General features: G+C 43.0%; 1 protein-coding gene across 4 annotated transcripts in view; it reads left to right on the forward strand.

Annotated features, from left to right (window-relative positions):
* LOC119659993 (organic cation transporter protein-like) overlaps window positions 1–24,470 on the forward strand; it is a 276,402-nt gene that overhangs the window by 247,970 nt on the left and 3,962 nt on the right. For all 4 annotated transcript variants that reach the window (XM_038068368.1, XM_038068365.1, XM_038068367.1 and 1 more), the window contains one exon: window positions 20,230–20,690. In XM_038068368.1, the coding sequence (XP_037924296.1) occupies window positions 20,230–20,690 (461 nt within the window). The remainder of the gene's footprint in view (window positions 1–20,229; window positions 20,691–24,470) is intronic.

Below are 24,470 nucleotides of genomic sequence, written 5' to 3' on the forward strand. Positions count from 1 at the left end.
CCGATGATGAGGTTGTGGAAGCTGCAAAAATCCACGAACCTCCCACCATTACCATTACGATCGCCAAGAGCATGCTCCCCTATCGCATATCCAAGCAAGGTGTTATCAGACCCCACCTTGATATTCATATCGCCCATTACGATCACAATGTCACCTTTAAGAAACTTCCCCTGAACCGCGTTTAATTCCTCATAGCAAGCAAAGTATCGTTCTCTACTATATCGGAAGTCTCCGCTGGTGCGTAGCATTGTACTAAAATAACATCTAGCAGTTAAAATTCTATCAGAAACCGGCTCCCAAGTCAAGAGAGCGCGCCTCGCGGTAGCCGTTAAAAGCAACCCGACACCGGATTGGCGTCTGCTACCACTTGACTACCCAGGGAACAAAACCACATTGCCGCAAGAGGGAGAGGAGTACTCTCCAGAGTCCCCTCATGTTATTTGCTTAGACCCAAAATATTTATATCTTTGGAATCCCCGCTCAAGTTGGAGAAAACGAGCATTTGTTGTCGAGGAGCGTGCGCACATTCCAAAAACCAACCATAGTCCGTTTTCGATAGCTAAAAGTCATTAACCGAGGCTTTATTGACGTTTCGATATCATTAAAGTTTCAAAATTTGCAGGTTGCTAGCCTACAAATTTCTGTCCCTTTTAGTCGCCTCTTACGACAAGCAAGGAAGACTTTGAGTGTATTCTTAAGCCCCAAATCACAGGGCGAAGGACGAATCCTGATTTGCTATTCAAATAATGTTAATTTGTATTAGTCACGCTTCTATCTTAAAGTTACAATAATGTAGGCGCTAATATGGACCACAATATTCTAATATTATTAACAAAGTTGTGATGATATGAGAAGAAATTATTATATTAATAGTCCGTTTCGGAAATGTTTGATAGCTTCCTGATGGCCCAGGAAATTTCTTAAGTTTAAAGTAGCCTAAACTGTGTAGTATTATTACAAAAAAACCATTGCTCCTTCGGCAATTTCTGAGAATGACATTCTGCTCCCTTTCTGGAAACGACATTCTATTTCCTGTAATGAAGCAAGTTGAAACACAATTGATTAACGTACAACCTGGAGCCATGAAAACGAACTCCATTTCCTCACAGATATTTCTTTAGCTGTACTTTCATATGATTGGCAAAGGAAAAGGAACTCGAAACAAAAATCAAAACTTCACCATGCTCAACAGGAAAGAAGGAATTCACTTTATTTCAGGATCGAAATATTCGCATTTCAGTACCCTTGTCAGAAAAATACTCATACGCACTATATATGTACGCTTGGGAACTTGTAGTAAAGTCAATAATTCAATATTGACAGACTTTAAGCGGAAGTCAAGACTACCATCCTTTGCAGGAAATATAGTGTGTAGTGTGATAAGGGCGATATTGCCATAGTACTTGAGTCCCATTAGGCATTGTCAAGAAAATTAGTTAAGAAGTATCACCCACTCATGTCCGAGTTCGTCTCCAGGAATTTTCTTCACTGGATTCTAGGCGAAATAGAGGTCATTCAGAAACTGAAACTCCTATTCTACCACTGCAATTGCAAAAGAAACCTAAGAAGTCCAAATTAAACTAAAGTAACTTTTTGGGAATATCTAGCCCTCTTTTGAAGCGCACATTCTTGTTCTGGTACTCATCACAAGCCCAAAACCCACCTAGTTAACACTTCCATCGACAAGTTTCCTTCACAATACATTAGTGCTCCTCGATTATCATTATAATTAGATCCTTTTTCATTCGGGATACGTTTTTGAAATCGCCTCCAATTATGATTCTTCTCATTATTTTCATGTTTATATTTCGCGTATCTATACATAGCTCTACATATGTAAATGTCAATAGTTCACTTCACGGTGAAACCACGTCATGGGTCCTTTTGTGTGGTATCAACTCATACATGTCGATTCAAAGCAATTTTCCACGGCATCCCATATATATTTTCAAAATTAATATTCCCACGAAAATACCGCCTCCAGTGCGATTATCCCTATTTCGAAAGTTCAAAGGCTGACATTCGCCCCCAAAAACCGATACAACATAATTTTCACAGTTACAGAAATATCTCCTGACAAGTTTCTATAAAAATTCCATAAATAAACGAATTCAAATTACCATTCCCTTTTCAATGAATCCAATTGCAAGGACCCAAGAAAATCCCCCAATTTCAGCAAATTTTCTGAGATTGGTCCTGGCCGAAACGCAGAAATAAACAGGATCTAAATATTTCCTTCGTTTTTGAGATTTTTACGATTACATATGTAACAAGGAGAGTGTTGCTTGGCACATAAAGAGGAGATAATGGGAAATGAAGGAAAAAGCCGGGCGTATGGCCATTGAAGTAGTGCTAAGTGACTTTTTAAGCTTTCGTATGCGTCTGCACCTCATAAAATTTGTTATATGACTCATAAAGGTCTCTAATTTTTTTATGAAATTCTTTTTTCGAGTTCAGAATAGAAGATGAGGATGAAGAGTTTTGTCTGGTGGGGATTGTTCGCTAGTCAAAGAAGCAATAACTTTGTTAAGTCCTTTTGGTCAAGTGGAGGTACATTGAGAAGGGTATCGATATTCGATTCAGCGTATCCAATACCGAAAATTCATTGATTAATAAGTGCCCTGCGATTTGGATGTGTCAAATTGTCTTACAAGGAAGATTATTCTTAAGGTCAAACACTGAGGTAGCACTGTACGAAGGATTACGGATTTTGGACATTACATTACTGTTGGGACCGCTGCGATCCTACTGATGAATGTAACCGAACACATTCCCGGCTAAGGCCCAAGTGCAACTACCAAGTATCTAAATTGAATAGCCAACTCCTATGCAGACAAATTCTCACCGACCTCCCCTTGGTTTTAATCTACCAAAAAAGTCGTCTTCAGTCTTCTTGGACCAGCGACTTCGGTCGCTTCTTTCAATCGGTTCGGTTCTTTCAATTTCGGAAAGCGAGCAGCGTATTACTTGCATTTTCCACTGAGTTCTTCCATCCTTTTCGGGCTTTTCCAGAAGGGGGCGTTCACCTTTCTCCTCGCCTTTGAGCGAACAACTGAGAACTCGACTTCTGTCCATACACTCCCCATGACCTGCCCATTGGGGCTTTCAAGTGTTAATATAAATGGCGGCTTCTGATTCGTTGTGTAATCAAATTCTACCGAGGACCAAAAGTATTTATTTTTTGCTCTCCGGTCCGGTTCGCCGACCACACCTCGCTAACGTAATACAGGGCCCCTTGCGTCAAAGATTTATATCCTTTTATTTTAATTTTTGAAATTGGCTGGATAAGATAGAATGTTTTATTGGCAATCATGATCCACCAATTGAATTTGTCTATTTCCATTCTTCTTCTACTTTTTCTTAAGCCTTGGTCTCGTTCACAAGCGGAGTCGGTTCGTCGTGATCGGCCTCGTCATTTGGCCCTATCATATGCCTGATCTGGATGCAATCTCGAGGCTTTTAAGTCCCCGTCCAGCGTATCAAACTACCGTTGTTTCGGCCCGCCTTTTGGTCATTTACGTTCAGCCCAATCTTATCAAGTGAATTCTCGTTAGCGCAAATTACCATATTATCGAAGACGCCTCCCTCGCAGTTTTCCCATGATCGGTGCAGATCCAGACCAATCGCGGATATCCTCATCGGAGTGATCAAAACTTGTCACGCCACTAGTCCAACACAACAACTTCGTCTCCATTACCGCAAGACGCCGTTCATTGTCTCTTATAGGCGACCAACACTCAGAACCATAGAGAGCGACATGATGAATGACATTGTGGTGAATTTTATATTTGAGACGTCCATCACAAGGAACCCTAGTTGTGGAACTCCATTTCATCCAGGTTGCGTTAATGCATGAATCAATTTCATAGCGCAATTCTCCAATGGCTGATAGCATTGACCTGAGGTATTTAAATCGCTCAGATCTGGGCAAGTCATTGTCGCTAACAGTACCCGTTTCATGGAGATCGGTCGTGAAAAATTCAGCTTTGTTTAGATTCAATCTGAGACCGTGTTGCATGAGGTGATCATTCCATTTTTGGACAAGTTGCTCGTCCATAACAAGAACAAAGAGAAGTGATGAGAGGGCGCTTCCTTGATGAACACCAAAAAAAACGAAGCAGTTTTGATACACCCACCATACTTCGAACTTTACTTTTCGAGTCGTGGTAGAGCAATTGAACCCAGCGCACGAGTTCTTCTGGCACTAAGTGTTGGCGTATAGCATATCAGATGAGTTCGTCTGGCACACGGTCAAACGCTTTCTCTAGATCCAGAAATGCAATGTAAAGAAGGCGATGCTTCTGAGGGTTTTTCTCCATGAGTAACCCGCGCAGCGTGTATTGCGTCAATAGTTCCACAGTTCTTGACAAACCCGGCATAATTCACCGTTATTTCAACGATTTCGCGAATACGGTTGTTAAGAATGCGTTCAAAAATCTTCATGGTATAACGTAGTAATCGGATCTTACAGTAATTTGCTCTTCGCTTTCCAGAGCTCAGATGCAATGTCGTCAGGTCCATTCGTTTTATTGTCTTCTCGACTTCAGTTGCGCTGACAGATGTAATTGCTCCAAATGTCGGCAATCATTGCGGACTCCGATTTCAACCTCATAATACCCTGACACGTGACATCTTGGGCCACCTATGTCACTTTGATGATAGCTTTTAGTTGAAGTAGAAGATTTAATCTCCGGGCACTGTTCCAAAATGATCCGTAGGGCCTCAGCAATCTCCTTAGTGTTGATCTTTCGAGATATTCTTTGCAGTGTTGCAGGATTATTCTATATATGTTATATATGGCTTTACTCCGTTTGAGTGCATTGGTGGCTAGGATGATGTCTATTCTGCTTGGAGAATCAGCCCGGTTACGCATGCTACTCAGTACATCTGTCGTCTGAACAGTAAGATATCTATCTCATTGTCGAGTGACAGCTGTATCAAACAAGCGGTTGACGTTGAACCAGGGGTCGTAAGGGAAGGTAAGCGACAATCGCACATTCAGGAAGCAACTCCTAAATCTTCCGTTGATCGCAAAGGGATCAATCTGATTGCTCATTTGATGTTAATTAGTTCAAATCCACCTAACCTTATGGTAAGCCCTGTTCTAAGAAAGTGCCACTGATGACGAGGCAATGGAAGCTGCAAAATTTCACAAACCTCCTACCATTGTCGCTATGGTCATCAACACCTTTTTTCTCCATCACATGTCCGAACAAGGTGCTTTCAGAGCCCACCTTTATATGCAAATCACCATCAAGATCAGAATATCAACTTTAGGAAGCCTATTTTGAAATGCGTGCAACCGCTCGTAGCAATCATCCTTCTCCACTATATCGAAAGTCTCCTTTGATACATAGCCCTGTACAATTGTGATACTCTTTAATCTAGACAGAATTTTTGCAATCATAGTCCAGTCAGAAACTGGCTCACAAGGCAAGGCTCCCCTTACGGCTGCCGTTTGAAACAACACGACACTGGATTCAAATCTACTATCACTTCACTGTTCAGAGTACACAGTACAAAGCACATTTCCGCAAGAGGGAGAGGAGTACTGGCCAGAGTCCCACCAGGTCCAGAATGTCCAGCTTATATCGTTGTAATTCTTGCTCGAGGTGGAGGAGGCGAACTTTCTGGGGACCCTCAATACCGTTGCCGAGGAACGTGCGCATATTCCAGAAATCAATGATATCCCCTTTTAGACAGCTAAAAGTGCTAGCCATGGAGTTAGTCCCTATCGTTGGCGTAAAGTTTAAAAAATTTCCAACCCACAAATTACTATCTCTTTTAGTCGCCTTTTGAGAAAAGCAGGGAAGGCTTCGAATGCATTCTAAGACCCTCACTCCCAGGGCGGAATTCTTGTGGACTGCAGAACCTGTACCACATTAATGCGTACTAAACTTTTCGGCTTTTAAAAATATTATGCGGTCGAGGGTGAAATACTTCATTGCCGAATTATTTCGTTTCCTGAACTGCCTCGAGCGGTTCAAAAACTACCAAAAAGACGAGGAGTGTAAGTGCCAGGTTTCAAATTTCTAATCCTTTTTACCTTGCCGTAAATGTCGTGTGAAGTTAATATTATACTGTGAGCTGGTCACTAGCCTGTCGCATAGAACCCAACCTGAAGGACCTCTTAGCTCATCTCTGTTTTGCTCTCACATTTTACATCCCTCGTTTACATATATGGGGTCCTTCCCTTATACTCAACGTAAAAAAATTTCTTTCTCTGCATGGGTGTGGGTTGTGGGTTCCAACCTTTTCATTACACTTTATGTGGGTAAATATCACCATTTCAGAGAGGCAGACAATCGATTTTTTGGTTTTTGGATTTCTCAATATCCTTGGAGAAATCATTTCACTTTTTACTGTTCTAAGTAGGAAACTCGGATAGAACAATTTATATGAAAGCCTATCATATATAAGCAGACTTCAATTTTTTAAAACATTCCAAGAGTTGCCTGCACCTTGGAAAAAGAATAAAAAGGTAATCTGTGCTATCAGGAAAAGGATTGACCTGACCCCAACCCTCTTAAGTCGAAAAAAGTTGATTGACGGTTTCGTCCAGGGCGGAGTAAACTCATCAGAAGCTGCCTCACCTCTGCCCTGGGAGCAGCGTGAACGAAAATAACGACAGATGGCAATCGCTCGTGAGTAAGTTCAGACCCAAGTTAATTTTTTGTTGACGATGCTGAGAGTCCTTGATGACGGACCGAACCACTTGGGAAGCAACTTACTTCCTCTCTATCATGAAGTGGGTGCGGACTTAGGACTCCCAGCATCTTCTTAGGTCTCTTTTGTATGAACTTTTTGGAACAAAGAATCCACCGAAAAGAAGTCTTTGACCAATATAGCTACCAAATTAGTTACAGCGCGTCAAATATACACATACGCCATCGTTGTCAATTCGGCGAAGTATGCTTCGCCTCTTTCCTGGTCTTCTATTTGGTATCATATGTTTATATTGCAACTCACTCAATGGATTTCATTGCGTCCCATAACCTCTATAAGCAACACATGCAGTTCAGGGAACGCTGACCAAAGGTCACACTGCGATCGTATTAGATAGTCTGAATTTATTTATTTATTTAATTTTTATTTATTTAATTAAAGACAATTCACATGCAAGTGCAAGCAAATGGCATAACTTCTGTACCCAAGCTAAAGGACCTTGTAGAATCGGCAGTTGGCAGAGCAGCGTCAACAAGCAATTATAGAGTTTGAAAGAGGTAAACATCTTACGGAAAATACGGCGTTGCTGCAGGGAAGGGGAGAGTGAGGATCCGAACCCATGACGGGTAATCCTCCAAGGCAAAACTCGTTTTGGATAAGAGGGCCCAGGTATCGCAAAAAACCTAGTCTATTACTGATTTGACATAATTGCTGCACAACGTGATATCTCCATTTTTATGTATACGGCATATGATGCCTCATTGGCAATCGTTAGACATTGATTCTCTCTCACACACCTTGACTAGGATTTTATAATCCGCTTGGCGGGACCCCCAACCCGCCGATATTTTGGCTATTGACCAGGTCATCAAAGTATTCATCGGTTCGTTCCTATACTTTTCCAGTTCACAGACCTATTGGTTCTCCTAGGCTTCCTTTTTCCATCTGTGAAGTCGTTTCTCCGCAAGTCGGAGTTCGTGATAAGTCTCTTCGCGAGCCCGCGTTCTTTGAGAATGCAACATTACTCCGTATGCAACATTCTTCCGTTCCGTTGCTAGCTTACATTCATCGTTAAACCAGCCGTTCCAACTCTTTTTGTGGCTGGAGCCATGTATGCTTCTGGCCGTATTTATCATAACCATCTTCAAGTGCTGAAGTGTGAATATAATCCGTTGATGCATCATCTCCAGGATCTCTATTGGCTGCGGTTATTACGGCATCCACGGACTTAAAGAGGATCGTACCCCTCGCATTTACTTCAGCATCACGAATCACTTTCTCCAAAGCCAGGTCAAAGAAGACGCATGATAGGGCACCCTCTTGTCGTGGATCCTTGTTGAGCATAAGTTGATGAAGCGCTTGGTCTAATTGGTCGCCTCCATATTTACCCAATTCAGTGGTAATTCCATCGGCTTCTGGCGACTTATAATTTTGAAGCCGATGAATTGCACGGATTGTTTCTTCTATACTTGCTGGTGGCAGTATTTGTCCGTCGTCTTCTATTGGCGAGACCTCCAACTCGCCGATGTTCGCTCTAATGTGCCCATTCTGTCGGAAATCAGATTTCTCTCTTTGTCTTGGCAGGATGAGCATCGAGGTGTGTAAGGCTTCATCCTGCTAACATGTTGGTAAAACTTTCACCTTCTGTGCCTGGTGCGGTTACTCCCTGTACTTTTCAAGTTCACAGACCTGTTCGTTCTCCCAGACTTCCTTTTTCCGTCTGTAAAGTCGCTTCTCCGTTCGACGGAGTTCGTGATAAGTCTCTGCGCGTGCCCGCTTTCTTTGAGAATGCTACATTACTCGATAGGCAGAATTCTTCCGTTCTATTGCTAGCTTGCATTCATTGTTAAACAAGCCGTTCCGACCCCTTTTGCGAATGGGCCCAAGTATGTTTGTGGCCGCATTTATGATAATGTTCTTCAGTTGATTGCGAAGATCATTTGTTGATGCTTCATCTCCAGGTCCTCTGTTGACTGCGGTTATTGCGGCATCCATTTCCCTCTTATAGGTGTTGCGGAGGGCTGTGCTGTGGATGGCTTCAGTGTTAACTCTCACCTGATTGCCAGAGGGGATTCTAGGTGGTGTTGTTATTCGAGCTCGGAGCACCATGCCGACGAGGTAGTGATCCGAGTCTATATTGGCCCCCCTATATGTTCTGACATTCATCAAGGCTGAGAGGTGACGGCATTCGATCTGCACGTGGTCGGTTGAAAGTGGTCCCGTCTGGAGAGGCCCACGTTTGTTTGTGGACCGCCTTCAGCGCAAACCAGGTACTTCCAATAACCATTTCTTGTGACGCTGCTAATTGAATAATCCGTAGTCCGTTATCATTTGTATTTTGGTGTAAGCTATGGGAGACGTCGTATCGCCTGAATACAGGCTCCGTCCCTAGTTGACTGTTGAAATCCCCAAGTATCATATCTGGGACAGGCTTCAAGGGTTCGTTCGACTGCCTCGTAGAAGGTATCCTTCTTCGACTCTGCGGTGTCCTCGGTAGTGGCGTGAAAGTTAATAGGGTTTATTTTTCTAAATTTGTCTCGCAAGCACAGAGTGCATAGCCTTTCGCTCATGTTTTCGAAGAAGATAACAGCAGGTTTCATTTTTTGGCTGACTAAGAAACCTGCTTCGAGCACATGGTTTACTGGATGGCCGCTATAATATATGGTGTAGTAACTCGTTTCCAGGAAACCGGTTACAAACGTGGTTACATCAGCCCTATATTGCTACATAGTATCGACTAGCTGCTTGGCAGCTCTAATTCTGTACAGGGAGCGCACATTCCATGAGAAAATGCGCAAGTCGTTATTGCCGGGTTCATCGTTGTACTGTCAGTCTAGTCCAAGGCTCCTGTTTTGGCTTCGTAACTGCGGTTTTCCCTATAGGGTTGTCAGCCCTGCTCAACCCCCAATCTGGAGGCAGACTCGCCTTCATTCTTGTCCGTCTGCAGCTTTTCTTTAAAAAAGAGCTCCCACCGGTCGCCACGTGATGGCGGAGATAGAGTTTGGTAGTAAAGCTGTTGGTGTTGGTTCAGCAGGCATTTCCCAGGTTTTATGCTCCATCGTGAGTACCAATCCACGTTTCGCCCTGGGACCTATACTACCTTTTGACCACACCGTGTCTTATACATATATGTATTGCGGAGTTTTCCTCTCAATATCGATAATCATTAGTATCACTTATTTTTCCGCATTAAATCTACATATTTACGGAAATCGGTTGATTTTTCCAACTCTTTGCATTTCCTCGTCATGTTTAAATCCACAATTCTCATACACATAGCGTGGCTTACATCCGAGTCCCTTTACCACCTCCATTTTCTCGATTTTACCTGTAGAAATTTCCATTCCAATATTTTCATCCTCTTTCTAGTTTCAGTATCGCGCACTTATCAATATACCAACACCACTAATAACCCAATCAGTCCCACACTAATTGACTTGGACAGGAATTGTTCATTTCGACGCAGATGGTGTGCTTTTAAGGGATTCAGGCAAGTCATCGTGATATTCGAGTTAGCAAATCATTAAGGATTTTTTGCTTTGATTTTTTACATTCGATGATTTTTTTTTTCGAAATCTAAGGACCTTTGTTCAAGGGTCGTAACTCCATGAATGACAGGCTTGCTAGCAGACTCAAATAATATCCATCTATTGCGATTCAGCTATTATTACAATTTTATCTACACATGTCTAATCTATCCTCATCCTCTCATGATGGTTTGTTTAAACCCCCTTACATCCAAGTTTTGAAAATCAATATTTGTCTTGACAACCTGCAAATAATTGTTAACAAGGGAAATACAAAGTTTCCTACTATCAAATATGCTAAACTTAAGCCCTTGCCTACCCAATTAAACTAAAAAGTTGAACTGCCCTCGTAAAAACCTAGGAATCGGATTGACAATTAAAAGGACATACATATGTGCGTGTCCTTCTAACATCCCTCTATAGGTTCGCAACTACCATCTCTCTACGGAAATTAACGGGTGGTGGAGGACACAGCTTAAAGGCGAACTTCCTACATCCTGATGCCACAACACAACACAGCAATTAACTATAGAAATACAAAAATGTTACACTGAGTTCACCCTTGGTTCGTTGGGGCTGCCTTGATTACGTGGCGATAGTCCTGGCCTCCAAGACCGATTCAGCTGTTCTCCGATTTCCCACGATACATGCCAAAATCAAAAGCTTCAATGCCATTATCCTAACACACCACCCCTACCTGTGCCGCCACACAAGAGCTTATTGTCCTGGCCACCCTCTTGTATTTCCGCATTATTATTCAGATAAAATAATAAAACGGGAACGTCGTTTGATGGTTTATGGGTTCCGGCAAACTGGTCAAACCTCCAAGAAAATAATAGAACACTGTATGCAGCCCATTTTGGTGTATCTGGGACAACCATGAAAATTGCTTAATTTTTTATAGAGCATTTTTGCTTATGGAAATCAAATAAAAGGACCATAAGGACAATGGCAATGGCACCGCCAATATATTGATGTCTCGTTGGGTAATGGATAGACCCTTGCTGGGAAAGGTGGTTATGGTGGTAATGGAAATTCAATTGAACCGACAAGTGTATCAGCTGCAGGATGAAAATTTTATGTTAGGCAGCTGACCTGAATAGAGGAATACCTGCCAACATGTATTTAAGCGGTTTGTGACCCAAATTGTTTTGCCCTTAGGTAGATGTTTCGATTAATGGAGCTAATATTAGATTTAGATTCATTTGCTGAAGGTTGATAACATTTCCAAATCAGAATCCCCTTACCCACATGAAAATTCCCCTAACTGAATTTTGAAATTTAGAAAGAGTCAGGATCCAATAGATGCACTTTTTGGAGCACTAGATATATATATAGATAGATAATATTGTAGGTAGTTAAAAGTTATTGCTTTCGGAAAAAGATGTTCGAGTGAGGAAGAGATATAGTTTCAGGTGTGAGAGCAAATTGTATCCAACAACTTCTAGATTTTGTATCGCAACAGGATATTGTTCCAAAACCTAAAAATGCAGTCATTTTAACACTAACATTAAGCAACGACTGTGGAGCGTTAATGCTCTTCTTGTGGTGCTATCTGAAAGCAACACATGAAAAGTAGCTGCCACAATTAGTGGAAATGGTTATCCACTGTTGAACCATATGGCGCAGGATGGCGGAGAAAGAATGCAAACTTCTCGAAAAGTTGTGGGAAGCTGCAAAGTTACATTGCAAGGAACAGCAAGTAGGTATGATTTACGCGCTAAGCTCTATGTCAGATTATATAGCAACCATATATTTTTAGGAAAATCGTCATTCATAAAAATAAGTGAAGGCGGCTTTCAGGTTTCGTACCAGTGCCCATAAAGGAGTGACGCCCCCGAGGTGCCCGAGCAAGTAGTTCTGACCCCCTAGCTGCGTCCTAAGTAGTAGCCTCAAGAAAGCTTCTCGATGAAAAGCGAACTCTAATGACCGATACATGCCGAGACACACTGGAAGTCCCTGGAGACGTCGATGGGGTGATTTCAGCCTAGCTCTACCAAGGTGGCAGTTGTGGCGTGTATCACGAGCCAGCCCCATCGGAACCCTGGTCGGGTAGTGTGTATTCCAACGGTATTAGTAGACCGCGTTACCCCAAGCGAGCACTGATCGGTCCGTGAGTTCCGAGATCAACTAATCTACGATTAGCCTTAGGAAACTGGGATAGCGGCTTTGTCCCCGAAGGTATAGCCATTCCTGATTATTGCGGCCCGCTCCCTTGCACACGATGCGCTGATAAACATTTTAAATGGCAAAAAAAAACAAATCAAACGACGAGATAGTGGAAGTGGAGAATGAGCTGGCTGCGTTTATTAGCAGCACGAAAATGCGCCGCTCACCCCAGCGCCCAGCGAAGGACGCAACAAGGATTAAAATACCCGACGAGACATCGGGACTCGGAAACGGAGGGAACGACTCGCAAAGTGATGCGGCACCTGCAACTAAGAGAGGAACCCAGACCATACCAGGCAGTGCTATAATTGCGGAAAGAAGCACAGTGTAAACTACCGACACTAACCAAATAGTTTCGAATGTAAACCGAGTGGGAGAGCTGTCAACTACTCTGGCGCAAGCTGAAGAGGAAAAGCTTATTAAGATATGCACGGCAGGTATAAAACGAATGCGATCTGCGACATTCCTCCAGAAAAACGTCAGCAAAGGGGTGAAAAACGGGCTAATGGAACTGGAGAAGCTCCTGGACAGAATATCATATTATAGACGGAAGTGAAAAGTAAGAGGAAATCCGCAGGAAGCAAAAACAACCGCGCCCGCCAATGAGAATACTACGAATACCAAATGGATCTCAGCCAACCCATTGCAGAGCGAACTGGGTAAAAAACGAAAGAAGAAAGGAATATCTGAAGGAGATTTCACTCAAGTACTCTCCAGGGCTCAAAAGAAGAAGGTGAAAAGGAACAAGAGACAACAACACGTCGCGCCATCAGAAAAACCGGACAGGTAGGGCGGAGCACCAAAAGAAAATGTGGGGAACCGAAGAAGGACTAGACCGCCAGCTGTGCTGGCACTTTTGCGGAAGTCCACAGTGAAATCCGTTACAAGATTAAACCCGAAGATACAGGACGGAAGTGCCTTCCATTCGAAAAACGAAGGGTGGTGGAGTCCTAGTCGAACTAGGCCCGAAGACAATAAATAAAGTTACGTTTTGTGGAGCAGTCAAGGGACCCCCGCCTTCTCGGCTCCGACTGAGACGGCTTAGGTCTATCCTGAGCCTTACTTACTTAAAAAAGTGCCTCTTCCGATCAAAATATCGATTTGTCCACCATAGACTCCCACAAGCAAATGACAATTTTTTATGCATCTATCAGATACGTTTGTTGCTAACTTAAACAAAGTAGCCATGCCCGATTTTGTTTAAATGTTATAATACAGGGTGCGGCAGCATAACTTCCTTTTTTTGCAAAACTCAATAAAAACTATTGTATGCATCGGAAAATATTTATTTATTTTTTATAATGTAGGTACATGTCTAAAGTTTTTATTTACATTGTTTTGAAGATCAAATCTGTTAGGTGACGTCCCCCATTCTCCATACATTGCGTAAACCGATTTCTGGCGTTTGTCATGACTCTTGTCAGCATAACAGGTGTTATGTTGGCAATTTCTTCTTAAATGTTGGTCTTCAAATCTTGTAGGGTTCTTGGACGGTTCACATAAACACGGGATTTCAAAAAACCCCATAGAAAAAAATCACAAGGGGACAGATCGGGAGAGCGTGCCGAAAGCGATTCCGAAATGCACGCTGTGTTGCAATAACCGAACATCCGCTTGAAAAGTAAACCTCAACGGCAAAGGCACGCTCCTTACTATTCCAACGCATGATGGCGACTGAACCGTGTCGGGACAAAACTTTACAGTATCCCCTCTTGAACGAGACCACTAGCGCTCCGCTATGACATCAACTAACTGAGCGGCGCGCATTTTAAAAAAGGAAGTTATGCTGCCGCACCCTGTATATGTTCAAAATATATTTTTACATTTGCATCACGACTTGTGGGAGGACATAATTTTCATGACAAAGGCATTGCACGTGGATTTTTTGGTCAATAAATGGTTTTCCAATAATCGAGAATATCCTCTTTGAAGTATTTCAGAACACCGATATTGCTATGCGTTGTGCCCACATCATATCAAATGCAGATTACAAAATCAACATTCAAATTCTCTTATCAAAAGCAACTGAATTAATTTCTCTCATCTTTTTGTTCAGTCTAGAGAAAGTATCTAGATAAATTTCGAAATTCTGTTGCTAGCTTTGCCCGCTTGCCCGCAGAATATGAAGTAAACGATTGTCTCGCATTACACCTTGGTGACAGAGTTATGAAGAAAATAAGCCGGCAATATTCAGAAGTTTTATGAGTTACGAATATCAATAACATTTGCGCTTAATATATACAGGATGAAGCAGAGATTTCGGCAATTTGCCATTCAGACATTTGTTTATGTATGCAGTGAAGTGGGTTTTTCTATATTCTGAATAAATGGTAAAGGATATTGATGGCATTAATGTGGTACGATATTATCGATTTTCTATCCAATGTCTATATATTTGGATTGGTATGATGAGCTCCTGCCCATCAAAACTGGTTAACTGTCGCCTGACTTCAGAAAAAGATATTCAGTGAATTTCGAAGATAAAAAAAATAGAACATGAAAACGGAACTATCTCCTTCATGTCATCAGAGTAAATATAAACGATCTCAATGCTTCTCTGAAAACTCTGGGATTAATATAATAAGAATTTACATTGAAAAAATCAAAAATTTGACTGACGGTTTCGTCCAGGGCAGAGGCAACTCATCAGACGCTGCCTCACCTCTGCCCTGGGAGCAGCGTGACCGAAAGTGCCAACAGGTGGAAAGACGCTCCCTTTTATCATCGCAAAAATACGACAAGGTTGCGAGTTATATTGGACTTAAAACCCCAGTCGTTCTAGTCTAAGCTAGACTAAAGCTAGGTTGTTGTTTAGGATCTGCGGGATCCTAAGTCCCCATCCACATGATGGTGGACCGGACTAAATGAGGAGCAACTTACTCCCTCGTTTTTTAGTCCATGGATCCCTAGTATTGGAGCGTAGCACCCCAAGCATTAAGAATTGAAAAAATCAAAAATTTGACTGACGGTTTCGTCCAGGGCAGAGACAACTCATCAGACGCTGCCTCACCTCTGCCCTGGGAGCAGCGTGACCGAAAGTGCCAACAGGTGGAAAGACGCTCCCTTTTATCATCGCAAAAACACGACAAGGTTGCGAGTTATATTGGACTTAAAACCCCAGTCGTTCTAGTCTAAGCTAGACTAAAGCTAGGTTGTTGTTTAGGATCTGCGGGATCCTAAGTCCCCATCCACATGATGGTGGACCGGACTTTTCTTAATGCTTGGGGTGCTACGCTCCAATACTAGGGATCCATGGACTAAAAAACGAGGGAGTAAGTTGCTCCTCATTTAGTCCGGTCCACCATCATGTGGATGGGGACTTAGGATCCCGCAGATCCTAAACAACAAGAATTTACACGCAGTTCTTAATGGGCTCGGGTACGTGATGGGGAAGCTTGACCTTAATGCCCATAACAACAACAGGAGGCCAGGGTAATTAGATCAATTATACCGCAATGAGGTGCTGACATCGGCCTTGAAAGTAGGCATCTGGTCTTCTTCATTTTCTTCAAACTTTGTCCTGTTCGCAAGTGGGGACGACTCGTGGTGATCGATTTCGCCATTTGGCTCTATCAAATGCCTGATTTGGATGCAATCTCGAGGCTTTTAAATCCCCATCCAGCGTATCAAGCCACCGTTGTTTTGGACGGCCTTTTCGTCGTTTACCATCGACTTCGATGTTCAGACCAATCTTGCCAAGTGAATTCTCGTTACCATCGAAGATGCCTCTCTCGCAATTTTTCCACGATCGGTGCAACCCCATAACGATCCCGGATATCCTCATTTCGGATGTGATCAAAACGTGTCACGCCAACGCAACATCTTCGTCTCCATTACCGCAAGAAGCCATTCATTGTCTTTTATAGTCGGCCAACACTCAGAACCATCGAGGGCGACAGGATGGACGACATTGCGGTAAATTTTAGATTTGGGACGTTCGTTGATACATCGATCACAAAGAACACCAGTTGTGGAACGCCACTTCATTCAGGTTGCGTTAATGCGTGAAGCAATTTCATAACGCAGTTCTCCATTGGCTGATAGCATTAACTCGAGGTATTTAAATCGCTCAGTTCTGGGCAGATCACTGCCGCTGACAGTGATTGTGCCAGTTTCATGAGATGATCCTTTATTACCGCTACTGCATCTGCTATGTATCAGAGCAATCGCCTACAGTATCCACGATCAACAAGTCGATGTAGTTCTTCTTTGATCATTTTGATTCAGCCGATAGGGTTGCTACCCTTTCTCCCTCCTCGCCAGCTTTGAGTGCCTCTCAAAAAGACGCAACAAGATCTGGGTAGTTTTGGATTGGTAAATGTGTTGATAGTTGCGAGCAGGGGGGTGGGTGAGACGTGATCAAGATCCATTTCCATTATTGCGCCCTCTATTCTGCTCTCATCAGCAGCAACTGCTGCAAGGAGCTACCATTTCACTATCACATATGGAAACCCTAAAGAACTTGTAAGAAGTCGTAAGCCTGTGATGGACCTGCAAAAGACGTTATTAACAAGCTTCTCATCCACAATGATGAGTACCTGAAGAAGTGTTAGGAGCACTTCACCTCGATTCTCAATTGCGTAACATCCGGGGACAATTCCTTCTCTTGTGCATGATTTGATAAACGTACTTAACATGCGAATACATACAGTTTCTCCGAACAGAAGGGAATTTGTCTTTGCTAACAGGCTCAAGCGGTCTTTAATGGTCTCCCAGCAACCCCTATAGTTACAGCATTGTTGTCTTGGATTTAATTAAAATTCCGAAAAAGGACGTCCATTTTGAGTACAACAATTGCAGAGGCATTCCCGTCTTTCCTGCCATTCTGAAGATTTCAGCTAAAATCATCCCAAAACGAATTACGTAAAAACTCTAAAGTTCCATCCAGTTTTGTTATGACTTGCGGTTTCGTCCAGGTCAAAAGCAACTCATCAGACGCTGCCTCACCTCTGCGCTGGGAGCAGCGTAACCGAAGTAGCTACAAGGTGGAGTTGCCCTGGACGAAACCATAAGTCATAAATTTTGCAACTTGGGTGCTTGCCCAAGAATGAGGGTTCCGCGGACCACAACCGTGAAAGCATGTTGCTTTCCAATTGGTCCGGTCCTCTTTATAAGAAAAGTGAAAACAAAACTTTCATCCGGAACACCATCTCAATACTAACCACCGGCAAGTGGGGTTGGATAATTGGCCTAAATACCGAAGTCGATAAAAAACCACCAAAAGGCCAACCGAAACAGGAGTTCGATGATTGTTTACTCGGAACTCGGACTCGGAAATATAGGTGGTCGTTTTAGACACTGCAGTACCTCACATGTCGTTACCCAATGCGTGGAACTTGAAAAACAAACAAAGAGAATATCACGCACACTAATCAAATCAAACGACTGTAGCTAAAACTAAAATACTGACTCGACCGCAAAGCCACTCGAGACTGAGTGTCACGATCGTGGAGAAAGATCCAAGATTGATAATATCCTCAACTAACGCTTCTCATCCCTCAGATCTTTATTTGTAGGGACTTTCCTTATGAACCAAAAACATCCACGCTCCCTTTTGTAAAACAAAACCTTATTAAAATCGACTCACTGTCTGTATGTCTGTCTGTCACACGCACTTTTCTCCAAAACGGCTAAACCGATCCAAACGAAATTTGGTAGATAGATGGGAACTATAAAATCCCACGCATACCGTGAGTGACATAAATTTAAGTGGAATTTAAAGAGGGGCTCCCCGTACATGGAAAGGGGGCATTTTAAAAAAAAATTCAAAATGGGAGGCCTCGATTAGTACTTTCCGAAACTGACATTAGTTAGCGTGAATTGCAAAGTGCGCGAGTAAGAAGTCAAAATGTACGCACTTAAAGTGAGACAGGACACATTTTCGGAAATTACCCAACCCAAAAATCCGAAAAAAAATCAGGATGATGTGCTTAGATGAAATCTAGGCCTCAAAATATGTCCCATCATATTATTTCTTTCCAGGGCAGAGGCAAATCGTCAGACACTGCCTCACCTCCGCCCTGAGAGAAGCGTGCCTCTGTTAAGAAACCGTAAAGCCGTCATCGCCTGATATTTTTGTAAAGGGTGCTAAGCCCTAAACAAGGGGTCCGTGAACTAAAAAAAGAGGGAGTAAGTTGCTCCCCATTTGGTCCGGTCCGGCATTAAATTGATGCGGAATTAGGACCCCACAATTCTCAAAAAAAATATTGTCAGCAAAGGCGTCAAAAACGGGCTGATGGAACTGGAGGAACTACTGGACCGCATCTCCTTCTATAGGCGAAAGTGGAGAGTAGCGGAAGTCGATTGGAGAGCTGAAACAGCCATTTTTCCTGCTGAGAATGCTGCTTGCGTCAAACGGACCGCAGATAGCCCTCTGCAAAGCGAACTGGGAAAAAGCGGAAAGAGGACGAGGTGCCCGAAGAAGACTGTATCGAAGTAGTTTCCAGGGCCCAAAAAAAGAAGGCGAAAAGGGAAAAAAAGAAACAACCGTCTCCGCCGCCAGAGACACGTCTGTCCAGAAACAAGGAGGCTGCCAACCAAAAGCCAAGAGCAGAAAAGACGAGGAAGCGAAGAAGGACTAAACCGTCGGCTCTGCTTACTAAACCGACGGAAGGCAAGACATTTGCGGAAGTCCTTAATGAAATCCGCTACAGGATGAAACCCAAAGACAACGGAGCAGAAGTGTTTTCCATACGGAAAACGAGGAGTGGCGGAGTTCTCGTCGAACTGGGTCCAAAGACCACTAACACGCTCCTTGCCAAGGAGCGTAAAGCTATCTACCGCCGGCGAAAACTTCAGAGAGGTAGTTGCCCGTGAAGAACGTCAACGCACCCTTACCGAGTAGCAACTTTCTTGGCAAAATGAGCCAAGGGGCAGATGAAGTGCGCGGCTCATCGACAAATTACACCCGTGGTTGAACAGAATGCACGATGAGATTGATTACTTCCTTACCCAACTTCTAAGTGGGCATGGAGGTTTTCAGTCTTACCTGCACAGAATTGGGAAAGCGCAATCTTCTGACTGTGTGTTCTGCAATAGAGTGGCGGACGACGCTAAACACACCTTTTTCTCTTGCGAGAAGTGGGACGGTTTTCGTCAGCAGCTTTATGCAGACACAGGGGAGCTCTCTCCAGACAACATTGTCAGAGAGATGCGCTGGCAGCTGGAATCGTATTGCGCATTATGTTCGGGCTCTTCTTATTGCGAAAAAGATTGAACTCGACCGCCGGAGGGATCGGAGGGTAAGGGGTTCCCTGAACTAACAGTAACTCCCTTCCTCCCCTCCCCTCCCGTTGGTGAAAGGAATTCCATGCCTTGAAGGCTCCCAAAGCCGGGAGAGCGGGAGAGCTAGCCCGAAGTAATGTGTCAAACAGTTCCAGGGTAGTTCTCTGATGATAGGGAGGTGTTTAGTTGGTAGTCCGCCAGCGTGCTGTTGCGGAGTCCAACACTCTGTACGTAAGCACATTCACCTACCCTACTCCGGTATGCTCCTCACAAAGGGAAACACAAAACCGTTTATACCTCAAGCGTCAAGCTTCCGGTTTCCCGACTTGTTTATAAATTTCTAGTATATTTATTATATGTCTAGTATATACCATTATTAATTTTATTTGAGCAAATAACAGACTGTGGTCTTAGGTCTAGGTTTTATAATACATTGGCGCGTCTTTTTTGATTATTTTCGAATGTTTTGATTGGATAGTTTCTGCGAACGAAAATTGTTTGACTTTATGGTACCTATGTTGGGTCCCAGTTTCCTTACCTTCCAACTCATATAGAAAGTTAGGCTAGTTCTAAATATCAATTAAGCCCTTTCATTTGGCTACAAATTCTAACCAAACTTACTCCTCTTTCTTGTATTTTCCAGATGGATTCCCGATTCACCACGATGGATGATACAACGCGGACGTGTTGATGAAGCTAAAGAAATTCTTATGGAATGTATAGAAGTTAACGGTACTAAATATGGTCTTCCAAGTGATATTGATCAACAGCTCAAAACACAAGCGATCCTATGTATGGAAAGTCCACCGCCGGCCGGTTGGTGGTCGATATGGAAAGGTCCTAGAGCAAAACGACATATGATCTGTGTTCATTTAGCCTGGTCAATTTATATAGTAGTTTATTATGGAATGCTATTAAACATTCGATCGTTTAGTCGTGATCATCTTGAAATTAATACGGCAGTAGCTGGAGCTAGTGAAATTATAGGTGTCCTTGTTGGCCTCTATCTAATTCTACATACATCACGTAAATGGCTTTGGTCAGGCCTTTTTAATGTAATAGCCGGCTTAATAGCATATTTGGCATGGATCATACCGCCAGAAAGTAAGTATTTTTTTCCGTAGATTTATCAATGTCGTTTGCTCCATACTTTCAGATCTTTGCCATCAAAGGTTGATTCCTTGTACAACATGTTTTTTTCAGCTACATTACTTGCATAATTTGGAAGGACCGTGCTTGACTTTGCAGCCGGAGGCACTTTCTCTCAGTCCACAACTGTCTCCTAGTTCTAATCCCTCACAATGAACTCCTTTTCTAAGGACCTACTTACCAAACTGTGATTGTGGAACTTCCTTTTGTCTTGCGACTTCCAGAACTCCCTTCCTCGGTCTCCTGATTCCTGCAACATTGTCACCTAAGCCACTTAACATTGGATCTCCTTTGACCTTCCGGAGAATCTTTGCATAGGAGAGGTCACCCTTGCTCTCTATGACAGTCGCATTCGGACGGAACCCCCTTCGTTTCAGCTGTATCTTTGGCTCCACAATTATCTAAGCGTTTCCGCACATTTTCCGGGATTTCATTTAAGGACCTGACTGGAGTTCCAGTCGTTGCGCCCTCCTGTCTGTCACCATTTCGTGCTTCCGCACTTTTTTTGTATTGGAACGTAGTTTCCCATATTCCATACAATATCGGTAGGTACCTGTTGCAATGAACTCGCCTTGGACAGACCCGAACTCACGGTACATTTGAGCGCCGGACTCACCCCTCAATAACAATGTTCCGTCTCTATAGTACCTTTCGAGGTTGAAGCAGACACACCCATGTTCTGCCTGGAATATGCTGGTGTGTTTACCCTTTGGCTCGAGGTACATTTGACATGAACCAATAACCTTGGCATCCATGCCATCTGCTGGTCAGTGTCCCAGGTAATCAATTGTTGGTTTCAGCTGTAGGTTACTGGCACTCTTTACAAGCCTGCGCTGTTTCTCCAAAGTATTTCAAACATTTGTCGAAATAAAACCTCCTTGCCATGCTATTGTAATGTTCCTTTTGGATCAGGTATATCAAAGTCCAATTGTGAATTGCGACCTTCACTTCACGATTTATAGGTTTCTTAGGGCAACTTCGTGAATACTCGCTTCCAGCAGCCCAATAAGACGCATTTGCAGCTCACTTTTGCGAGCTTAACATGTTCTCCTAAACGATTGCATGAAAATTACAGCCAACAAATTCTGGAAAGGATTTCCTTTAAAAGTTAGAGGAAAAATTCTGGGTGAGCATACGCACAATGGATTCAAACAAATATTGTTAAAAAAGAGGGACTAACGATTGCGTTCAAGGCAGAGGCAACACATCAGACGCTGCCTCACCTCTGCCCTGGTAGCAGCGTGACCGAAAGTGGCAGCAGGTGAAAAACGCTCCTTCATATAATCGCAAAAAGACAACAAGGATGCGAATTATATCCAAGTGAAACCGCGAATTGTTTGAGTCTAATCTAGGCTAAAGCTAGATTATTGTTTCGGTCACACTATTCCCAGGGCAGAAGTGAGACAGCGCCTGATGAGTTGTCTCTGCCCTGGACGAAGCCGTTAGTCCCTTTTTTTCAAATGCTTGGGTGCTATGCCCCAAACGAGAGGACCGTGGACCAAAAAACGTAGAAGTATTATAAGTTCCTCTCCGTTTGGCCCAGTCCATCAAGAGGATGTGGACATAGGATCCCCCATACCCCAAACATTGTTAGTTTCACGTTCGGCGGCTGCTTCCCAGCATCATTGCCTTTAATATTGAACTGTATGTCCAGTGCAATATTTTCGGGGTCCATCCCCGTTTTCTCCTTGCTATGAACTTGCAAGTCATCAAAGCTCTTGTGGCTTTCTGACATATGTTTTCAAGAGTCTTTGGTCTAGTGTGACTCCTAAATAGTTGACCTCCGTTAATCGTTTCACCTTCATACAATGTAATCTAATGGCTCTCAGGCGATCAAGGTTGCGCTTTCTAGGGAATGGTGCTATATTGTCTATAACTGGATTCATGCGCAACCCCGTCTCTTCACATCAGTTAATAGTGATTCGTAGTCCCATTTGAATTCTGTCACATACGGTATTTGCATATTAAAACAATTCCATCAGCGTTATCCTGGACTTTTATTAAATTGTTTGTTAGTTCTCCTAGTAGTTCGTCAACTATAAAACTCCACATTAGAGGTGATTGTACCCCGCCCTGTGGACAACCTTAAGCAGTGTTCATGACAGCAGAATTTATGTCATTTGTTTGCCTACTCTGTCACATCCTACCCATCCAGAAGGCCTGGGTGTTTCCCACTCGGCGATCTCGCATATCAGTGTGCAATGTGTTGTCGAATGCTACTTCGTTGTCCAAAAGTGCACACAATGCTATTTCCTCAGTTTCTATGGTGTCCCGTAGTACATCTGTCAGCTGATGCCGAGCAGTTTCGGTTTACCGTCCTGCCCGTATTGTCATGGATACAGGGGATAACGCATGAGAACGTTAGTTCTAATATAACTATCTACAACCTTCTCCACCGTTTTGAGTACGAACGATATCACGCAAATTAATTTGAAAGATTCAGGATGAAAATCCTCTTTTGGAGTAAAAACCACGTATATATCCCAAGGCTACGCTACCTCTAACTATGCTTAAAAGAAATCATACAGTGATTCCTAGATCCCTCTGAAATAGCGCTGAAAAAAGTGCCATCTACTACTCTAGCTTCCCAGCATACCTTTTTTGCTAGTTTTTACTTTTAATTTTTTTTTCCTTCCATTTATTGCTGAGGTGTCAAACAGAACGTTGTCATCATCCACCGTAAGATAAGGTTCCGGGAAATGAGTTTTGAAAAGCAAATGGACCCAAACGTCTGACTCATATATGTCAATGGCGATTCCGTTGCGATCTTCCACAGCAGTTTGCGGCTCTATTCCGCTCTTGGTACTAGATGTTATCACAGAGTTGCTTTGTCTAGGAGCCCCAATCAGTTTTCCAGGGATCCCTCACTTTTCTTTCTACTTCGAAATTGTCCGGAATGTGGAATCTGACTATTTTGTGATCCAACATGGAAGACGCACCCGACACCCCCTCCAAATTTTGGCCAGCTTGTTCGTCAGAGTGTTTCTTAGAGTTATATTTAGTCTAGTATCTCCTGCCTGGTAATGGCCACATTCCCCACATAATGGCACATTCCCCACTTTATATATTTTAAGTTTAAATTCAAGAAGATAATCACCTCTTGGTGTGGCTGCTTGCCCAGGTCTCATGGTGGACGTTGGCGTCGCAACCGAGAAAAAGTGGTAAGGTCTTCTTCAGCTGAGGCCAGTCTAGCAACTAATTCCAGCGTGATGCGGATTTCGTCTCCTAGAAAATCTAGAAGACATTCATAACTGTATATTATAAATTTAGTTTAAGAATGATGAAAGCTGTTGGCTTTTGGCAAACAGAATCCAAATTTATCTGCATGCTTTCCTCATTACACCTCAGGTGCACCCAGGGTTTCAATGTTATCCTTGCCGATGCAGCTTTTGCATAATGAAGGTTTACCTGGGTTATCTTTGGACTGGTCATTGGTTCGATTAGTACTTGGAGCTCTTCTGCAAAGTCGGTGTATCATCCTCCTCTTCTGGCGTGGTATTCCGTATATTCCTCCGAGATATGCTACCAAATATGTATAATAACTGATAAGTTACGGCGATCAGGAAGTAGTCATCTACCAGGATCGTGAGGGGTTTGCTTTTGCGCTCCTCCTTATTTCTAAAAACTCTGCATAATGACGTGTGAAGTTGACTAAGAGACGCAGAAGCTTCTCCGTCTTAATCGCTGCAACTTTGGTCAGCTAGAGTGTCACCATGTATACCCCTGCTATATTAT

This window comes from Hermetia illucens, chromosome 6 (genome assembly GCF_905115235.1).
Source record: "Hermetia illucens chromosome 6, iHerIll2.2.curated.20191125, whole genome shotgun sequence".
NCBI classification, from domain to species: Eukaryota; Metazoa; Arthropoda; class Insecta; order Diptera; family Stratiomyidae; genus Hermetia; species Hermetia illucens.